The 20,704-nt window shown below is 30.9% G+C and overlaps 1 protein-coding gene across 1 annotated transcript in view; it reads left to right on the forward strand.

Moving 5' to 3' along the window:
• The window catches only part of LOC145260695 (dihydrolipoyllysine-residue succinyltransferase component of 2-oxoglutarate dehydrogenase complex, mitochondrial-like), a 160,540-nt gene extending 143,696 nt beyond the window's left edge, over positions 1-16,844 (forward strand). The window contains exons 9-13 of the mRNA XM_080119096.1: positions 1,947-2,044; positions 6,387-6,585; positions 13,396-13,479; positions 13,631-13,798; positions 16,460-16,844. Coding sequence (XP_079975222.1) covers positions 1,947-2,044; positions 6,387-6,585; positions 13,396-13,479; positions 13,631-13,798; positions 16,460-16,594 — 684 coding nt within the window. The 3' untranslated portion in view covers positions 16,595-16,844. The remainder of the gene's footprint in view (positions 1-1,946; positions 2,045-6,386; positions 6,586-13,395; positions 13,480-13,630; positions 13,799-16,459) is intronic.
• The last annotated feature ends 3,860 nt before the right edge of the window (positions 16,845-20,704 follow it).

The raw sequence follows: 20,704 nt of genomic DNA on the forward strand, positions 1-20,704 counted from the left end.
TGTATATTTCTCTTCTTCTCTGAGCCATCACCTCCTCCATAGCACCAAAATGAAGAAAAGAAAAAAAATCATGGAGAACTTCCTACCCTAATGAAGCTATTTTTAGCGAAATATTGGGCTTACAACAAGAACAAAAAAAAGTAAATAAAAATGATTTTATCATTATTTCCGACACTTAAGTTTTCAAATTTCTCAATTAAATGTTTCTATTTATTTAAAACAAAAAAAAAATTTCTATTTATTTAAAGCAAAAAATAAAATCTTTCTATTATAAACACAAAATAATTTTTTTTTTTTTATGAAACTTATGGTAAGTTATTGTTCTATTTCAATTTATTGTTTTTCGATTTTTTTTAATGTAATTAGTATCCCATAAATGTTATTTTTTTAATATAATTAGTCTCCATAAATGTTATTTTTTTTCCTAGTGTTTTTAAATTCGATTGTCGTTTGGCATATTCTAATGGTATATATCAGCTGCCAGACGAGCCAGAGTAAACACCATGGAAATCCAGTACACAAAGTGCGAAAGTGCCCATATCTCAGTAGATAATAAAATGGTTGAAAAAATAATCCGTAGATTTTGTGTTTCTTGGATCAGTAACCCCAGTTAATCTTTGTGACCTCCTACTGCTCTTACCAGCTAGTGCTGGGAATTAAAGCTTTGCCCATTTTAATAATATTCATGAGAACAAAGGAATTCAGAAATATGCCCATCATAACAAATATGTCCAGTTGTTGGCTTCTGCAAATATTTTAGAATGCATTGATAGTTTGTGGATATGCAAGTGAAATATGGACTATACCGGTAGATCATGATAGGGAGGTCAATGTCTTTGAAGTGAAATGTTTAAGAACTACATTTGGAGTAACTTTGCAAATACCAAAAGGACAGTCACTAAAAAAATGGATTGACCATATCATAAGTGTCAGAATTTTGTTTTCAAACATGTGATGAAGACTCTACAGAGTAAGTAGAATCTATCCTATCAATAACACTGAACTAACTCGGATATCTTTCAGCAAGGTGTTCACACTTTACCCACTCCACTAACATCTTTACCAACTTTTTTCTATTTTTTCTTTGCATATCCTATTTTTCATCCCTATCAATTATTCAAGTATTATTTTGTAATTAGCATAACCTCAGATGTTCAATGTCTAAAATTGAAAAATTCTATTCAGTGCTTATTTAGAATTACACTTCATTAAAAAAAAAAAATTCTTTAATAATCTTTGTCACGGAACGAAGATGTCATATTCCAAAAACCACATAAATTGATTAAGAAGATTTTTTTGAATTACGAAAATCAAATTTTATAGTTTATAATGATTAAAAAGTTTTACTAAATTTGAATACAAACAAAATGTTTATAGTCGGATTGAATTGTTGTGCTTGAAGTTTGGTAAAATTTAAATCAGTATGACTGCTCCCGGCCTCATCCTAGTTTATTCATAAAATTTGATTTTCTTAATTAAAAAAATATATATTACTTGATCAATTTACATAATTTTTGGACGAATCTAAACCATAAAGATTTTTCTGTATTTTTGTTTTTTAACTAAGTCTAAGTCTAAATAAACACCAAAGATTCATTATTTGGGGGGTCAAATGGCCATTTCTATCATTCAGTATCATCTAGAGGTACATGCATCGCTTCATGTTATCATGTAGTTTGTTTACTAGCGACTAAAGAGAAGTTACTCTATTTGTCTTTTTTTTATCACAAAGTTACTTCCCTTACATTGATTTAAGTTGTGTGTGTGTGTGTGTGTGTCCAGAGAGAGGAATGGAGTGGGCAAAGAAGAAAGAGGAAGGGGAGGGATAGTTATGTTACACAGGCAATGTCAGATAGCCCTGCTAGTTTATCAATAAAAGCTAGAAATTATTTTCAACTTGAAATTCTTTTGAATTCTGATTTTTTTTTTTTTTTTTTTTATTCCAGGTTAAAATGAGTCGCATGAGGACAAAAATTGCCCAACGGTTGAAAGATGCTCAGAACACATGCGCCATGTTGACTACATTCAATGAAATTGATATGAGGTATTTCTTTTGTGGTTATTTTTGACTTGTTTCAGTAAAAGCTGGTATTAACGTCGATAACAATGTTGGAGAACTGATGCGTTTAAGTTTTTAAATCATGAACGCTGACAAGTTCAAAGAAAACAATTTTTTTTTAAAAGGAGTTAATCACATCTTTTCAAAACATTATTTTGTGTGATTAAATTTGAACATTTTAGAAAACTAAATAACTAATTTTTTATTAAATGGAAACTTTTTGCTTGTTAAAAAAAAAATAAAGGCAAAATTACAAAGTTTTATTTTATGATTAGGTTGGATGACGCCGAAAATCTCAGAAAAATAAATAAATACAATTTATTTATTTTTCTGAGATTTTCGGCGTCATCCAACCTAATCATAAAATAAAACTTTGTAATTTTGCCTTTATTTTTTTTCTTCATTTTGTTGGTGGCCCCCTAAAAGATAAAAATTGTACGGCCATTCTTGTTGACAAAGGGCTGCTGTCCCTTTACTTAACATCACCAATAAAATAAAGAAAAATAGGTGCTTATTTAAGAAAACAAGAATAAAGAAAAATCTTTGTAGTGTACCTACTTGTCATGGCATGAAGATGCTATATTCCAAAAATGATGGAAATTCATCAAATAGTTTTGTTTTTATTTAAGAAAATCGAAATTTATGGGTTTTACTAATTAGGTATTTTTACTTGAAGACTAAACTAAAAGAAATAATTGAATTGAGTTGTCTCCCCTTTGTGAGATGTCCGCCATTGAATTCAAACAAACATGGCGGATGTTTTCTTCTGTCATAGCGCACATCATAAAATCAAATTATATGATTTTTGGAATATGCCATCTTCATCCCATGACAGGTACATACATCACAAAAACTTTATTGCATTTTTTTTTTACTTAAAATTTTAATTATAAGTGCAAGCCTAAAAAAAGCATCGAAAAATACATCGTCTTCTTTTATTAGGGTAGATGACATTGAAAAATATAATTAAACAATTTTTTCATTTAAAAAAAAAATTATACAACATTACTCAGTTTTCTAAAAGTATTCAAATTTAACCTTACGAAATAATGCTTTTAAAATATATGACAAACTCCTATTCAATTTTTTTTATTCAGTTTTTACGCCAACCATGCAATGTTTTATATTTTACTTAAATACAATCAACAAATCAGACATACAATTTTTAAAACTTTATAATGTAATGTGAACAAACATTTAATCCTTTATAAATCTTCTATTACAGTAACTCTTTATGCTTAAGTGACAATATGCCTTTGACCTGAATAAAATCATCATCATCATTATTATCATCATCATCTTTGGTTTAATGGTCATTTTCCATGCTGGCATGTGTTGGAAACCTTTTAGAAATTGACTTTCTAACTAACCTATCTCTAGTCAGGTCTGTATTTATTAGTGTTGACATGATTAATTGGAATCAAGAATCAAAAAAGTTGGAAATTAGGCGAGTATTGGAATTGGAAAATTTTGTGCTTATTTTCTGATGCAAAAAACGATTATCTTTATTGTATTTGTTTCCTTTTTGTTTAAAACTTCCACGGCTCATAAGAATGATGAAATAATATTCATTGATGTTAAACTAATAGTAAAACTAAAATTTATAGATCATTCCTGCAAGTGTAATTTCATGTTTTCAAAAATATATGCACATAAATTGTTTTTTTTTTCAGTAATTTTACCACAAAAAGCAATTGAATATGTGCATATATTTTTCACAAGCGTGACATTACACTTGTAGGATTGATCTATAAATTTTAGTTTTACTGTTAGTTTAAAATCAATAAATAATAAAAATCAACACAAATAGTTCAAGAAAATTACTAAAACAAATTAAAATCGAATAAAACCTTGATTTAAAAATGATTTTTGACGAGTGCTTGAAAAATAGCCTTTCTGACCCTTGTATCTTTCATATCCTGAAAATTTTTTCATATGCAGGGGTGAAAAAAGTTTTACATCACGTTTCATAAGCTAATAATTTTGTAAGCAGTGTCTTTCGTATCTAGAGGTTTTCTATATTGTTGCAATATTTTTGAACTGTTAATGGGGTATGATCCCACACAGTCGGGAGATTCTATTTATAAATTATGCTGCTATAAACTGACAAATCAAATTAATTCACATTCTGCTACCAACCAATCAGAAACCAGAATTGCTCCATAAAAATTAAACCTTTTCTGTAGCAACTTTGCATATGTTTTCTTCGTGTCAAAACATGAATCTTTTGCTCTGTGGCTTCTAACTCGAGAACTGTCTACTGAGAACCAGTCACCTCCAAGAATTGTATAGAACAACTAACCATCGGAAACTGTTCTGTCTACTGGGAACCAGTCATCTCAAGGACTTGTGTAAACTATTCTGAAATAAACATGGCTTACAACTCTAGATATATATATATATATATATATATATATATATATATATTATCCTTTCTTAGAGTAACTATGCAGAAAGCAATACTATTATATATTATCTTATAGATTTTAAAATATTTAAAAAGAGATAATTATTATATATTTTTTTAAAACTCTTTTTCACTCCAAAAAAGGCATATTGTCACTTGGGATTGTGTTTAACAGGGGGTTGTGGGAAGTTGAGTAGCGAGATGTCTGTTCACATTACATTTAAACTTCTGCATCTTAGTACAGTCATGAAAGCAGGAAACAAGAAGGGCAGTTCAAAGTCTAGCAGTCCATGAGAAGAAACTCTTCAAGAGACCTGAACAGTTAAAAGGTGGGATTTTACTGCTTGTTGGGTTAGGCATTAGTATGTACATCAAGGGGAACAAATGTTATGAGTTCATCAGAGCACGTTTCCTTAAAGTACTTGTAAAACAAATACGTATATTATCATATAGGTTTTACAAAGAAATTATTTATTGTCTTATGTGTGTGTAAGCAACATTGAATCTGGTCAGTACTAAAATGGGTGACCATTTGAGAATACCAGGTGCTGTATGTGCTCTGTTTATCTCTGCATTGTTTTCAATTGTCCTGGATTTCTCCTTGCCACTGGGATCAAATAGTACCAACTCAGGGGTAGGTGTTTATCTCTTTCCCGTGGCAAGAGGATAAGTTGATGAATAAAGATGAATTTTATCCTTTCTTAAGAGTAATTATGCAGTAAGCAGTGCTATTATGCAGTATAGTATTTTAAAAATAAATTATTTAGTGTCCTATTTTTATCGTTATTTCCATGACAAGTGCTCGTCTGAGCTCCATTCTCTGGTCCCCCCCCCTCTCCAATATTTCACGAAAAACACCCGACTAGCTGAAACCATTGTCAATAACTTTCCCCACTCTTTATCCGTGCTTAAATCAAAACGTACATTCCATGATCAAAGCTTCTTTCTTAGAACTGCACGGCTGTGGAACTCTCTGCTGCTTGCCTGTGTCCCCCCCTCCCCCTAATTCAACTTGGATGTCTTCAAGTCCAATACAAACAAATTCCTGATGAACCGCCTCCTTAAGTAATGACACCTTATCAAATCCCCAATACTAACTATTACTACGATACTATCCTATTGATTACTGGGCACACAATAACTCTTATCCCCGAGTGGCTCCTGGGCCTTGATAAGTGGTGACCCCCATGTAAAAAAAAAAAAAAAAAAAAAAAAAAAAACCTAATGGGTTAATCCAGGGTAACCCTCTGCTGGTTAGTAATGGCAGAAGTTCCCTGAACTTACTACATCTATTCCTAATTAATGATCTTCCAATCATTTGTTGTTCATTAGTCTACGCTAGGGGTTCCTAATTTTGGGGTGCTCCCATGGGGTGTAAGATAATATTCCAGAAGGTTTGTGAAAAGTTTAAATAAAAAATAGGATATTGGCTATATGGCACTCTTGTGTGTGTGTGTTTTTTGTCTTTTTCTTTTTGTCTCTCTCTTTTAAAGCTTGTTGCTTTCATTTCAGGATGATTTTTATTAAGTGGCCATTAAATACATAACTGAATAGATTTAATCCAACCATTTATTTAACTGCGAGTTAAGAATGTCCTAAAGTTTAGGACAGTGGTTCCTAACATTTTTTAAAGGTTCATTTTAATGTTAATTTATGATGTGTTTCTTGGCGATATATATAGTTTGCAAATTATATTAAAGAATAAAGTTAAAATTTTCTTTTGATAAAATATTAGTTGAAATTTGCAAAACTTATCCTTGGACACAATATGAATTTTTAGTAGGTGCGATGATTGAGGGAAATTTCTTGAAGGGTGCAGACCAAAATAAGGTTGGGAACGACTAGTCCACGCACACAATACGATTATCCATGAAAGCACTATCAGTACTTATTAACTTTTTTCTTTTTTTCATCCTTCAGCAACATCATGGAAATGAGAAAGATCCACAAAGATGCATTTTTGAAGAAACACAATCTCAAACTGGGCTTCATGTCGGCGTTTGTGAAGGCATCTGCCCACGCTTTGCAGGATCAGCCGAGTGTGAATGCTGTGATTGATGCTAACGAAATCATCTACCGTGACTATGTTGACATCAGCGTTGCCGTGGCAACTCCCAAGGTATGAACAAATTACAAAGAAAAACTCTTTTGATTAATTATTAAAACGTAATAGTCTCGCTATGGCGTCATGTTTTTGTTCAGTTATTGTAATATCAGTGATGAAAGTCTTGTAGGTTTTTCTGTAATCCCAGGTTTTCAAAACTTATACAAAATACAGACCGTGCTATATTGTATTTTCAAGTTAAAGTTATTTTTACAGTATTTTTAGTTTATTAAATTGTTAGGTAAAAATACAGAATAGTTACAAAACAGCCTCCCCTCTTCATGTTAAGAATAGGTTTCTAAATAATGTTATTATTTCAATACAACCCTTAAACTTAGAAAGCCATTCTTGACATGTGGCAGGGGCTTTTACCTAACAAATTTGATAAAGGAAAGAATACTTGTGTAGTTTACAGACCATGCTATTTTTTTAGATAGTGTTAAGTTACATTCAGTTTTTACAATATCTTTTATTTATCAAAATTGTTAGGTGAAAGTAGAGAATAGTTTTAAAAAAAAAAAAAACTCACTCCTCCCTATGTTAAGAATGGTTTTCTATATAATGTTATTATTTCAGCACCGTCCATATTCTGCATAAGTACCCAAATTTTAGATTTAATCAAAGGCTTCAAATTGAGAAAAGAAACTGAAGAAAGCAGAAGACTTGAAAATCAAGTTGACTTCCACAAAGTAAACTAAAATAATTCATCAATGAAAACAAAACACAAAAAAAAATTCACAGAAAATTATCGAATACAATTTTAATAAAAAAAATAAATTAAATTCACTGTTTAGAGTCAACAAACTCCGAATCACAAAACAGCATGATGACTTCATATTAGAACAGAGAAATGATAAAGTAGGAGCAGAGGTTTTAGAGTATATCTATGATGAGAGAAAATACAGATGAAAACCAGATAATCAAAATTTAGTTATAGCCAGCTATCATACTTCCTAACTTTCAGCGTAGCACTACCAGAAGCGGTGACAAGGCAAATCAGTTTCTTCGCTTTTTTTCTCTCCCGCCTATATCTCCTCTGTGCATCTACTCTTCTTTTATTACATATTTCCGATCTTTCTGTTTTCATTAATAATCATTGAAAAGTTTTTTCGGTCTTATTTTAATTTAGAATTATTGAAATTAGTTGTTTTGTTTTTGGGGTTTTTTTTTTTTTTTTTTTTTTTTTTTTGCTTTTTTATTTTTATTTAAGAATTATTGAAAACACTTTTTAAAATATTTTTTAAACTATTTTGGGAATATTATGTATTTGATACATTTTTTTTATGATATTTGACATTTTGTTATTTTGATTTCAATGATTTTATTTTTATTCTTTCATAAAAATATATAAATTCAAATAAAAAACTTATTTTTAAAATTAAAAAAAAATCTTTTATTTTTATAATGTTGTAAACATATTTCTTATAAACTTTCAAATACAATAAGAACTATTATTTTTTTTAATTTTGTTATTAAAAGTGCAAATAAAGACTAATTGTGTTATTTTTATCTTTTTATAATTTTGTTAATTTTTATTGTATATTTTTCAATAATGTCCTTTTCTTCTATTTTATTTCAATAAATCGCTTCACAATAAGAAATACTGAAGAATGATAAAAGTGAAGGAACTGATTTGCCTTGTTACCACTTCTCGTAGCACGTTAGCTGGCTATAAGCCGAAAGTTAAACATACAGTACCTTCCCATGTAAACGATAAATGGTGAAAATTTAATGTTGTTTGTTATGCCAAGGATGCGACAATTAGGCTAAAGAATCCGGAGTTGAATAATCATCATCCAGAAACAAAAAACAACGCAGCCAACTTTTCTTATCATTCTGTATAAGCTGAGGATGGGGCATCATACCGGATGTCAGACATTAACCTACTATCTCATACATTCCAACCGAAAGATTTTTTTAAGATTCTAACTATCCCTTTAAGTGCAATTATTTGTATCTCACTTGCACTTGATTCACCAGGTATATTTGCCAGGTAGTTTATGAAATTCTTTTCCATGAGTAGTGCTGCTCCTATAATTACGAGAATGATGGGGATCTTCGCAAGATTCAAAAAAATATAAATCAATAAAATGTCAGGGAGAATGAAAATAAAAATTCTAAAATATTAGTTACGGGGAAACAACTCTGTAAGATGCTCAGGTATTAGATTTAGCAGAAATAGTTATTGAGACTTAAGAAAAATATTAATTCTACTCTTATCAAATACTAACAGGCAGACCTGACAGTGTTCGGGATTGAATGAAGATCAACAAATTTTCCATCCTCCCATACTTTTATTGTCATCGAAATCGATGGAATTGCCCATTTTTTTTTATCAAATCGATTAGTTACCTGCTCTAGTTACCCCCCCCCCTCCTACTGTACTAGGAGAAAGCTTCACATGCCTCCCTGCAACGATGCATTGTAGTCTAGATTGCATTTTAGAGAATTTGCTGGGTTTTTTTTGTTTTGTTTTTTTAATTATTTGTAAATAATTTCATTTAAAGTTTAAAATGCAAACGTCAAGTATCATGGTTCAGTTGTGCTCTAAACAGAAACATTCATTTTGAATGCGTCTCTGTCTTATCAAAGATGAATGACGCCTCCGTTCAGTCTCGAAAGACAAAGGATACTCCCCGTAGGAGCAGCTGTGCGTGTAATTGTGTGGCAAGGGTTGCATAATCTCCAACCACATCTCTCCTGAATCGGCAGTTTGAGTGCAACGGCAAGGAGAAGTCCAGGATGATTGGAAACAATGTCGAGATAAGTGGAGAGCACATACAGCACGTGGAAGTCCCAAATCATCACCCATCTTGTACTGGCCAGGCTCATCATTGCTTAACTTTGGTGATCTGATGGGAACCGGTGTGTCAAATATGATTATGCCGTATCATCAAAGAACCAACTGTTGATTTTATACACAGGGCCTTTCTGCTTGTGCAGTGATAAAACTTTTCATATGCAATTGTGATGCTAGGTTGTATAAAAATGTTAACTTTGGTAAAAATCAGTCTCCCTCCTTTTCTCAGATTTTTTCAATTTTCGATACTTATCAGATGCATTCAGATACAAAACCTATGTAAGAACACTTCCAGATTCATCAAGTACCTTCATGTGAAATTTTGAAAAAAATCGTTCCAGCTGTTTCCAAGTCCATAGGAAACGAACTCACACACACACAGAAAAAGTTCCTTGTATATATTAGAAGAAAATTATGTATATATATATATATATATATATATATATATATATATAGCCAGTAGAGTTTAGTTTCCTAGAAATACATCCAATGAAACAACATGTGTCTACCAAAGAGTGCTCAATGAGTGAACAGAGCAGGTATATTAATGTTTGTATAAATAAATTTAATATATATTTATATATATATATGATGAAAATAATGGAAATAGTATTCCGACAAAATAGAGAAAATAAAAAGGAACAAACCGTATTATGTGTTCATCAACGTTTCGTCTTTATTTCGATTATTCCAGAGGAAGTCTCGAAATAAAGACGAAACGTTGATGAACACATAATACGGTTTGTTCCTTTTTATTTTATATATATATATATATATATATATATATATATATATTTTTTTTTTTTGTCTGTCTTTCTGTGTATTTGTCAGTTTTGCTTTTTCTTAAAAACTACTGGACCAATCTGGCTGAAATTTTTTATGGATTTTGTTATGATAGGTGCAGCAAACTAAGTATTTTGCTATCTGTTTAATGCATTGTTAAGGATTAATAGGGATTAGTGTTTAATGCAAAAATTAGCACAAATTTAACCATATTCAACCATCAATTTGGCATAAAGCACTTATTCTAAGTTAGCGGGTTATAACTTTTCCCTGCTTTTAACAACCTAAAACGTCTAATTTAAATAAATTTAGCGTCTATATCATAATCATGGTGTCTCCATCTGCCAAGGGATGAAATTGTGGATGAAGCCCTAAACTAAGATCAAGGGAGATAATCTTATATGAAGCACATCTTAAAGATGCATAATGGTGTTGGATCAATGTATACTCCGAGGTATGAGTATGAAATGATTTTTATTTTTGTCTTAAATTCTACTCAATAATTTTCTGTAGTTTTTGGTGTGCATGGACGCTTTTGGCTGTTAAGAATATTTATAAAAAATTTTTTCTTATTTTGTTTTGAACTGCCATATTTCACTTGAAGAACAAACATTTTTTTTTTTTTTTTTAATATTGTTTTACAAAAATTTTTGGAAATTATTTAATAATTTCAACATAGATCATCGCTATTACAAACGATCTTCATTTTTAGTTTGTGATACAAGTACTGATTTCAGAAAAATATAGTTTTGTTATTAAAAGAATTTCTGGGTCTTCTTCGTTATTATACCAAAATTCCAAAATCAAAAGATTGAATTTCAAGTAAAACAAATGATATCTACTTAACTGTTATGTTGCAATAGTGAACATATCCAAAAATTACGAAAAACGATAAAGTAGAAAATTAATTATTAATGAAAATGATTTTTGAAGACAATTAGTGAAACAATTTTGGCCAAAGATTTTTAGTTTTCAGAAAATAATTACCTCCATTTTATTACGTTTCAAACTCTCTGATTTCTATTTTTGCAAAACTCAATTTTCATTGTCTTCAAAAACTATTTTCATTAATAATTAATTTTCTACTCTATAGTTTTTCGTAAATTTTGGATATGTTCATTACTGCGACATGACAATTAAGTAGATACCATTAGTTTTGCTTGAAGTTCAGTATTTTGATTTTTGCTAACAAAGCAGCGAATTTCTTTTTCAAATTGAAATATATGTAAATTTAAAGCTCAAATATCAACTTAAATCAAGGGACATAACTCGTATCGAATGTGATTGCAGTTATCTCCTCAATGTTATTTTTGTTTTTTTAATCCTGCATTAATTAATAAATCTGGAAGAAAATAAATAAAACAAATTTTTTTTTTTTTTAATAATTTTAAAAGTAATACTAAAAGAAAAGAAACAAAGAAACAATAAGTTTCATATTAATTTTTGAAATAAGGATTGATAATTTGGAATATTCAGACTACTGTCTCTGCAATGACCTGTGGCGTAACGGATAAAGTAAAGTAAATTCAGTTCTAAGTGACACCCTTCTGGAGGTTAAAGGTTCAATCCTCAGTGTGTCTGATTCTAAGAATACAATTATGAATTACTCAAAGCTTCTACCCAATTATGGTTGACGGAATGGGAGCATACTTCTCCCATGGATTAAATAAATGCCAACTTTCCAAATTTTGTACAAATTCTTAAATTCAACAAAATATCCCTGAAGGAGGTCAAATAACATTCAAGATGAGAACAGTAGTTAGAATAATCCAAATAATATAAGACACTCTGCCATTCAGTTGGTTCACTCCCTTTCTCTAGTTCTCTAATAAAAACCTCTTAATACTATATCATTATTCAGCTAAAAATTTAAAACTCAAATGGTGCTTATTTAGAATAAAACCTATTTTAAAAACTAAATTGCAAAGAAATCTTTGTATGTACCATCAGAGAATGAAGATGTCATATTCCAAAAATAACGTAAATTGATCAGGTAGTTTTAATTTCTAAAGAAAATCATTTTGTATTTTTTTTTTTTTATGATTTATAGTGATTTGAATAGAAAATTGTATCCATTAAAAGGCTGATTTTGACCTTGATTGTTCGAATTAAGTTGTCTCCTCTTCATTTATAAAACCTGGCAGATTAAAACATTACGTCTCACTTAGTCATAAAATTCTGTTTTCTTCAATTATAATGATTTTTGAAATATGACATCTTTGTTCCATGATGGGTATGTACATCATAAAAATTTTCTGCAATTTAGTTTTTTTTTTTGTTTTTTTTTAAATATGAGTCATTCGAAAATTAAAGTCTATTTTTAACTCCAAAAGTTGAAGAGCTATGAAGATGGGAGTGGTACTATTAAAATGAGCAATTTTTTTTTTCTCCAGAATTTGTTTTTTGTACATAGTCGCTACCATTCTCAATGCATTTTTGTCAGGAATTCAATGATGCATCACTGCTTTTGGCACACGTCCATGGCAGAGGTTGCTTTCTTGAGAGTCATACAACATCAATATTTGCAACAGAGAGATGAAACTTTCAGGTCATGAATGCATAAGTTCAGTCATCATAACAATGCAATTTGCAATCCTCTTTGATCCATTCAAGCGGAATAAAAAATAGGAGGCATTACTTTTGGAACATACCTTATCATATCACTTTTACAATTGGTTTTCCCAAGTACTCTAACCACTGGCCAGTATTGGCCTTTTTGTTTCCTTGAAAACCAAGATGGCCTGGTATCCAGCTGATGGATGAAGGTGGGATCTTTCAATTCATTAAGTTCTTCCATCAGTTTAAAGGAGAGGAAGGTAGAATCACTTCTAACAAGTTTTTTAAATCGTGATAATTTACAGACAAAATTATTGAAAAAGATTTCACTTGTCTTACCATTTGTTTGGTATTTAGTTTACGATTTTACCTTACAGACTACACTGAACTCTTCCACTCCCTATAAATGCTGGGAGAATATGCCTTTTAAGATTGGGACAACCCCAGTTTAATATTTGATGTTCAACCACTCTCTTATATTCTGTACTTACATTTTGTTTCACTTAATTGCAAGGTTGTGTCTTTCCTTCAGGCCCCTTATTAGTCCACAAGAGACAGCTACTTTAAGAAATGATCCAATTAAAAAATAAAAAATGTTTGAATTTTCAATTACTAAATAAAGAAATTATTGGATGCAGAAACAACTTTTATTGTTTGATTATAAACTCCTGATTTGATTCTTGCAGGGTTTAGTCGTTCCAGTTGTTAGGGACGTGCAAAATATGAATTACGCTCAGATTGAAAGAACAATTGCTGAACTTGGGGAAAAGGTGAGTTCATGCCTTTTTATCATATTTATTGCCATAAAAAATAACCAGTCACCCTTGTTATGTGATCAAACGATTTCTTTTTGAAATACGGTACTTTCACTTGGCTTTGATATGCTTTTTTTCTTTCTTTCTTTTTTCTTTTTTTTTTTAGGCTCGATCAGGTGCGTTGGCGATAGAAGACATGGATGGTGGCACATTTACAATTAGCAATGGTGGTGTATTTGGCTCCATGTTTGGCACGCCCATCATTAACCCACCCCAGTCAGCAATTCTTGGTATGCATGGCATTTTTGATCGACCTGTTGCAGTTGGTGGAAAGGTAGGGTTTATTTTTTTTGTTATTTTTTTACGATTGTCTCACACTCCATCATATTAAAAAAAATAAACTTGAACATAATCGTTTTTTTTTTTTTTTTTTTTTTTTTTTTTTTTGGTTTTTCAAATGTGTATTAAGTTTAATATTATTCTAAGCCAGGACTGCTTGTATCATGACAAACTTCTCAAAATAGGAGATATGGTCTGGGTACATAGTCTTATTCTAAACAAAAATATACTACACAAAGAAGGCAGTAATGCTTGGGATGAATTTGTAGAGATAAAGAATACTGGCAGGTGTAAGAAGTCTTTTTTCCAATCGAGATAGAAATATAAATTCTTGCTGTGATTTTTTTTTACAAGATGTTCAAGCTCAATTTTTTTTTTTTATCTTTTTATTGGTTCACAACGTTTCGGCCAACTTCCTCTGGCCTTCGTCAGGTGGTAACCGCGACAGATAGGAACTTCGAATCTCCTAACTGCATTCTCAGCCATCACTGCCATCCGTAGTTGTTGTCATCTCACAAAAAAAAAAAAAAAAACAACAACTAATAAAGATGAGACTAATAGTCCGAAATAAAAATAAAATTAACATATAATGCTCATCTCAAAATAAATTTCCAATTAAGGAATAATATATATATATATTGAAGCTCAGTCGAGCACTTCCTACGAAAATAATGATAGAGTAGAGATGAACTTCTAAAAGCAATCACAAGGTCCTTTTAACAGGTTTATTGGTAGTTTTATCCTTCTGGGCTAATTTAGAATGACTTGTTCATTGAAGATTAATGATACATTAAGGCATTTCATATTCGTACATATGTTGCTATCTAAAAAGTTTTCTAGCCCAGTAAAGAAAGCCCACCTTTTTTGCAACAGACTTTGTATTATTTTCTATGTATTTATTTCAATTCCTGTTGCCTGTGAATATTAGGCTAAGGAGTTTGAATTGGTAAAGGAAAAGAGCTTAGTCTTAGTAGCATTAAATATAACCATTTCCTTCAACAAGCGAGCAGTTTGAAAACAAAAAAAAATGAACTATAATTTATTTTGAAGCATGCAGTGATTTACTTAGAATATTCTGTTCCGTATGTTATGGTTTTAAAAAGGCCGAATATAGTTTTTGAAGGTTAAACTACTTCAAAAAACAGACCAACTTCACAAAATTTGGCTTTAAAAAGACTAATTTGCCAATCTTGGACAAGAGAAGGACAATAACTTCCCTTTGATCTAACCGTGTTATCGAATATTATTATTATATTATATGATCATTAATATATGGTGTGGAAAAGGAACTTGTATTAATTTCAACATGCAGCAGTTATTCATGAAGAAAGAAGTCAACAAATGTTATTTAAAAAGAAAAGAACATTTGAAAAAATTGATTATATAATCGTATAGATTGAATTTTTTTAAAAAAATCTTAATGCTGCAATATTTTAATTATAAATTTATTATACTTTTTACTAGAATATCTTGTCTTTTTCTTTTCCAATTTTAACAACTAGTCCTTTACTTTTCCATGTTTAAGCTTAACCATATTACTTTTCATGCTCGCATTTTTCTATTGTAATCCATGATTTTTGCAGGCTTCCAGTAAATTCACTTGTTCTTTGTTTAATTTCAGTCTTATTTTTTTGCCCCCATAAACATAACACACACATATATAATAACAATGTACGTCAGTCGTCTGCTTTCAATAAAATCCCCCAATTATCTCCCTTTTATTCTTTCATTCTCTCTGTTTCACTTGTTACTTCTCTTTTCGCAAAAGCAGTGAATTGGTAGCAGCAGTAGTCGCTAAAGCGATGTGGTTGCTATGGAAACCAGTCATAAAAAACATTGCTCACCTCCTTACGTTTTTTTACGATTTTGAATATCAATAAATTCATCATAACTTTTGTTTTACTGAACGAAAATTGAAAAAAAAAATTTTCAGGCTATAGCTGAGAAGGTGATCTATAAACTGTAATAATTGTTTGAAATTTGGTTGAAAAATGACTGAGCGGTGTAGCTTAAAAGCAGTTCTAAATTACTAAAATTGCCACTTTACCATATATTCAAACACTACCATGTTTGAATGATATATAATGTGTAATCATTTTCTATGGTAAAATTAATCTAAAAATAAAAACATTTTCCTTTTTCGTATACATTTTCGGTGCTTGTGCAGTATAATGGGATTTCAAATAAATGCATTTTAGGTAAAAACATGATTATATATTTGCATGTCGAAATTAAAAAAAAAATTTTCATTACAAAAAGTGGTTGCATAGAAAAATAATCACAAGTAAAAATAAAATTATTCAAATTATAGTTTTATCGTTTAGTTTATTGTATTAATGTTAAAATGTTCTTAAAAATCCAGAGGAGGTAACTGCAATTTATGTTTCTGAAAAATCTGCCATTTCAAAATAGAAAATGTTTTTTTTTAATATAAAAAAAGTTTAGCAGATCTTCTAACCGATTTTTTTTTTGTAAGTTTTAAAAATTTTCATTAATTTCCACCTGACACATAAGTACGTAATTTTTTTTACCTAAAATGCATTTTTTGTAATCCCATTATACAGCACAAGCTCCAAATTTTCTCAATAAAATAAACACTGGCTTGAAATAGCTGTAAAAAAATTGAAAAAAAAAATCTTTTTCTTGTCAATTTCAGGTTGAAATCCGCCCAATGATGTACATTGCGCTAACCTATGATCATCGGTTGATTGACGGCAGGGAAGGCGTGCTCTTCTTAAAAAAGATCAAACAAGCAGTCGAAGACCCTCGGATTTTGCTTCTAGATTTATAGATTCTTAGGTTGTTGTACAGCATTTTCTCCACAGAGGGGGACGGAGAGCAAGAAAGCGAGCGAAAGGCGTAGACGTATTTAGAAAAAGAAAGAAAAGAAAAAATTAGCTTCCATCTCGTTGTTCGTCACGAGATTTTTTTTTTGTTTTGTTTTGTTTGCACTTTACGTTTTTTTTGTTCTTAAAACCCCCCTCTCACTTACCCCCTTAACAGAAACATTAAAACTAATTATTCTGAGGTGAACCTCTTCATTTTTGTCTTTTTCTTTTTTTTTTTTTTTCTTTTTTAGTTTTACTGGTAGTTTAAAAATCAATAATTATTATTTTATTATTACCAGCAATGGAAGATTTTGCTTTAAACAAAATCAAATAAAAAAAGATAATTAAAAGAATGGTTTTGGTATCGGAAAATAGACACCATGTTTTTTTAATACCGATTCCGATACTCCTAAAAGTTCTGATTTTTCTAATTTCCGATTTCAATTGTCCCAACACTAATATATATGTATATATATTTATATATCTCATGCTAATATTACTCTTTATTTAATCCACGGGAGTAGCTTTCTCTCATTCCATCATCAACGCCTTAAATAATTCGTAATTGTATTATCGCCCGTGCTGAGGATTAAATCTTCAACCACCACAAGACTGTCACTTAGAACGTACTATCGGGGGTCCCTGGCATTGCTTGGGTGTGTTGAGATGGCATAGTAAGGAACTCCGAAAAAAAAATGTGGTACTGGGGGGAGGGGGGACAACAATAGGCAGCCTGTGTGGACAGATGTTAAAAAAAAAAAAAAGAATACAATTACAAATTACTTTAATTATTCTACAGGTTATGGCTGACAGAATAAGAGCATACTACACTCGTGGATTAAATAAAGGATTTAATTGAAAATTCTGTGCAGGTGACCAAAGTCGACAAGATGGATATGAAAGGGTGAAAGGTTACGTACACCGAGATGTTGAGAATAACAAAAAAAAAGAGAATAGTAGTGCTGGTCTCAAAAATTCTGAAGCACAATCGCCACTTGTCATAAATAGCTGGATTAAAATATTGTAGAACCTTCAGTGATAAATATGTTGGTCTCGTTTTTAAAAAAAAACAAAAATCTATTTTTTGGTTTTAATTTTGGGTTAAAGTCAGCTAACGTACTTCCTAACTTCCGGGGAAGCAGTGACAAAGCAAATCAGTTTCTTCACTTTTATTGTTCTTCAGTTTTTCTATTGTGAAGCAATTTATTGAAATAAAATAGGCCATTATCGAAAAATACACAGTAAAAATTAACAAAATTATAAAAAGATAAAAATAACACAATTAGTCTTTATGTGCACTTTTAATAACAAAATTTAAAAAATAAAAGATTTTTTTATAATTTAAAAAATAAGATTTATTTTAATTTATATAATAAATATGTTTATGAAGTTATAAAAATAAAATTGAAATCAAAATAACATTTCAAAGATCATGAAAGAAAAACGTTTCTAATACATATTTCCAAAATAGTTTTTAAATATTTTAAAAAGTGTTTTCAATAATTCTTAAAAATAAAATAAAATAATAATTTCAATAAATCCTAATTAAAATAAGACCAAAAAAAATTTTTCAATGATTATTAAATAAATAAAAAAACAATGATCAGAAAACCATAATAAAAATAAAGAGTACATGAACAGGGGAAATATAGGCTTGAGAGAAAAAAAAGTGAAGGAACTTTTTTTTTTGCCTTGTCACCGCTTATGGTAGCACTACACTGGAAGTTAGGAAGTACACTAGTTGACTATAACCAAATTTTGCTGTGTGTTTCAACTCTGTCTGATTCGTAATTGATCAGAATTCTTGTCATCAAAATAAAATGCTTCCATTTAGATCAAATATATTTTTCTTTGCCAAACCTAAAAAAAATCTCAATCCGTTGCCATTTCTTGAACTATTTATAAAACATTAGAAAAAAATACTTTGAGTCGCTTTGTAAAATTGCAACTGAAAACCAAATCAATCCAGGTAGCCGCTTGCTTTCTTACTTGCTTCTTTGGTCGTTAACATACCAGTTCTCATTAGATTACTAAAGTTAAGCAAGGTTTGAGCCTGGCCAATATCAGATTAGTAACCATTTGGGAATACCAGATTGTGTATGTAAGAGGACGTCGACAACTCCCTGCAAGAATGATAAAAAACCTAATATCGTTATCTCCCCTGACTGTAATATACAAGCGACTGGGAACTGCTTGTGAATTTCATATTCTTATAACAGTTCCTCCAAAGGAGGAAGCCTGTTAAACCCACGTACAGTAAGTGCTGCTGCTGAAACACGTCCTGAACCATTGCGGCTCCAAAGTAAGATCACCAGAGATTGTACGCCAATCTCTGTTCTGCTGTCAAAGACATTTGTGGTTAAGGCTGTCTTTGTTTATGAAATTGTTTTTTGATTTCAATCTGTTAATTGGTTGAAGTTATGCAAGAAGAATGTATAAACACGTGTCTTTACTCACTGGGCTTGCAGCGGTGTTCTTCCTGGTCAGAGTGAGCTGGTTTCTTATCTGGCCTGTACTACATCTCATGGCGCGCATGCACGGTGGTCCTGAGCGAGGTCACAAGAGATTGTTAGTCAATCACGATTTCATCATCGAAGACCAACCACTTATAGACTTGAAAGATCAATCAAGTCTTGAGGGATTTCTTCAAGGAAAAATGGGTTTGCTTAAAATTGAATATAAGATGAGAGGAAGGAACCTAGACATAGAAATCTAAAAGCTATATATATATATATATATATATATATATATATAAAATGTGTGTGGGATTAAAGAAAATAATAAATGATTCTTTTAAAATAGGTGGAAGGAGGGTTTATAAATGCTCTTTATACTTAGACATTTCAAAGCTAATGCTTCTCATCAGAAGAGGACAGATGGAGTTAGGTTACATATAAGGGAATGTGACATCTAGCTTAGTATTCATTAGGAACAAAATATTAGAATATATGAAAATAGTGGGCAGTGGCTTGGAGGTAAGGGAGGGATCCGGGTGGTTGATAATATAAGAAAGGCGACACATTTCAATCAGACCAACCTCAAGTTCTCCCTGGTGGTTGTTGTCCAGGTTCTGTGTTGCCCACTGATACACAGATATGCTGCAATTTATGAAGTTTTGAATGAAATCAAAATAAGCTAAATAGTTGTAGAAGTTGTCACTCCATTTGTCATGAGCAAGTCTACCCTTGTGTTTATCTGTAAACGTGCTTATTTATTGTGAAGCAAATATTGTGCAATCACTAACCACATCTCCTTAACTACTCACCAATATGCTTGCACCACTTAAGACAGAAGGAGGGAGGATTATATTGCGCATCAATTCTATCGCTGGATGACTAGCTGCATGCTCAAACTATTAAAGATGTAGCTGTAACAAGACAAACAGCAGAAACTTCACATTTTTGTTGAGCATCATTCATGATGATTTTTGTTGGCATTCGTTTCCCTGATATCTTTCTATTAAGAATTCTTTTTAGAAGGATATCAGGTACTTACAAAAGGAACCAATTGCACGTTCCCAACGTTCCTAAGTGAAATTGTTTCGATGGAACAAACTGGGTTTGAACTTGGCACACCCAGGTTGTCAGTCCGTGTTGTTAGCTACTGTTACATCTTAAGGCTTCAGGTTGAGGCATTGACAGAAAACAGCAGCTTTGACTTGATTGACTCATCAGCAACTCTGGATATTGCAAGAAAACAGTCATTGTCAGAGACTTCAATCGATCGCACCTTCAACGGACATGTTTCACAATCATAGAAGAGAATCATTTGATACAAGTTGCCTCGGTACAGGTTAGTTAATAAAAAAAATTCAATCGTTTTTTATTTGTTTTTTTTTTTGTTTTAGGATTGCAGCATAAGACCAGTAGGTGGCGCTTCTGAGATGTTTTTTTGTTTTTTTTTTAATTTTTAAATTTTTTTATTTTATTGTGAAATTTCTTAACAATCGGTTTGTAAAATAAATTGGGTACAAAACAAAACTGGGGTCATTTTTCCGGATGAGCCATATTCATAGGGGCATCCTTAGTGGAGAGTTGTGCAGCAAGATGCTTGCTCACATTACATTTTAATTT

The sequence above is a fragment of the Euprymna scolopes genome, chromosome 36, assembly GCF_053919585.1.
Source record: "Euprymna scolopes isolate OS-2025 chromosome 36, ASM5391958v1, whole genome shotgun sequence".
NCBI classification, from domain to species: Eukaryota; Metazoa; Mollusca; class Cephalopoda; order Sepiida; family Sepiolidae; genus Euprymna; species Euprymna scolopes.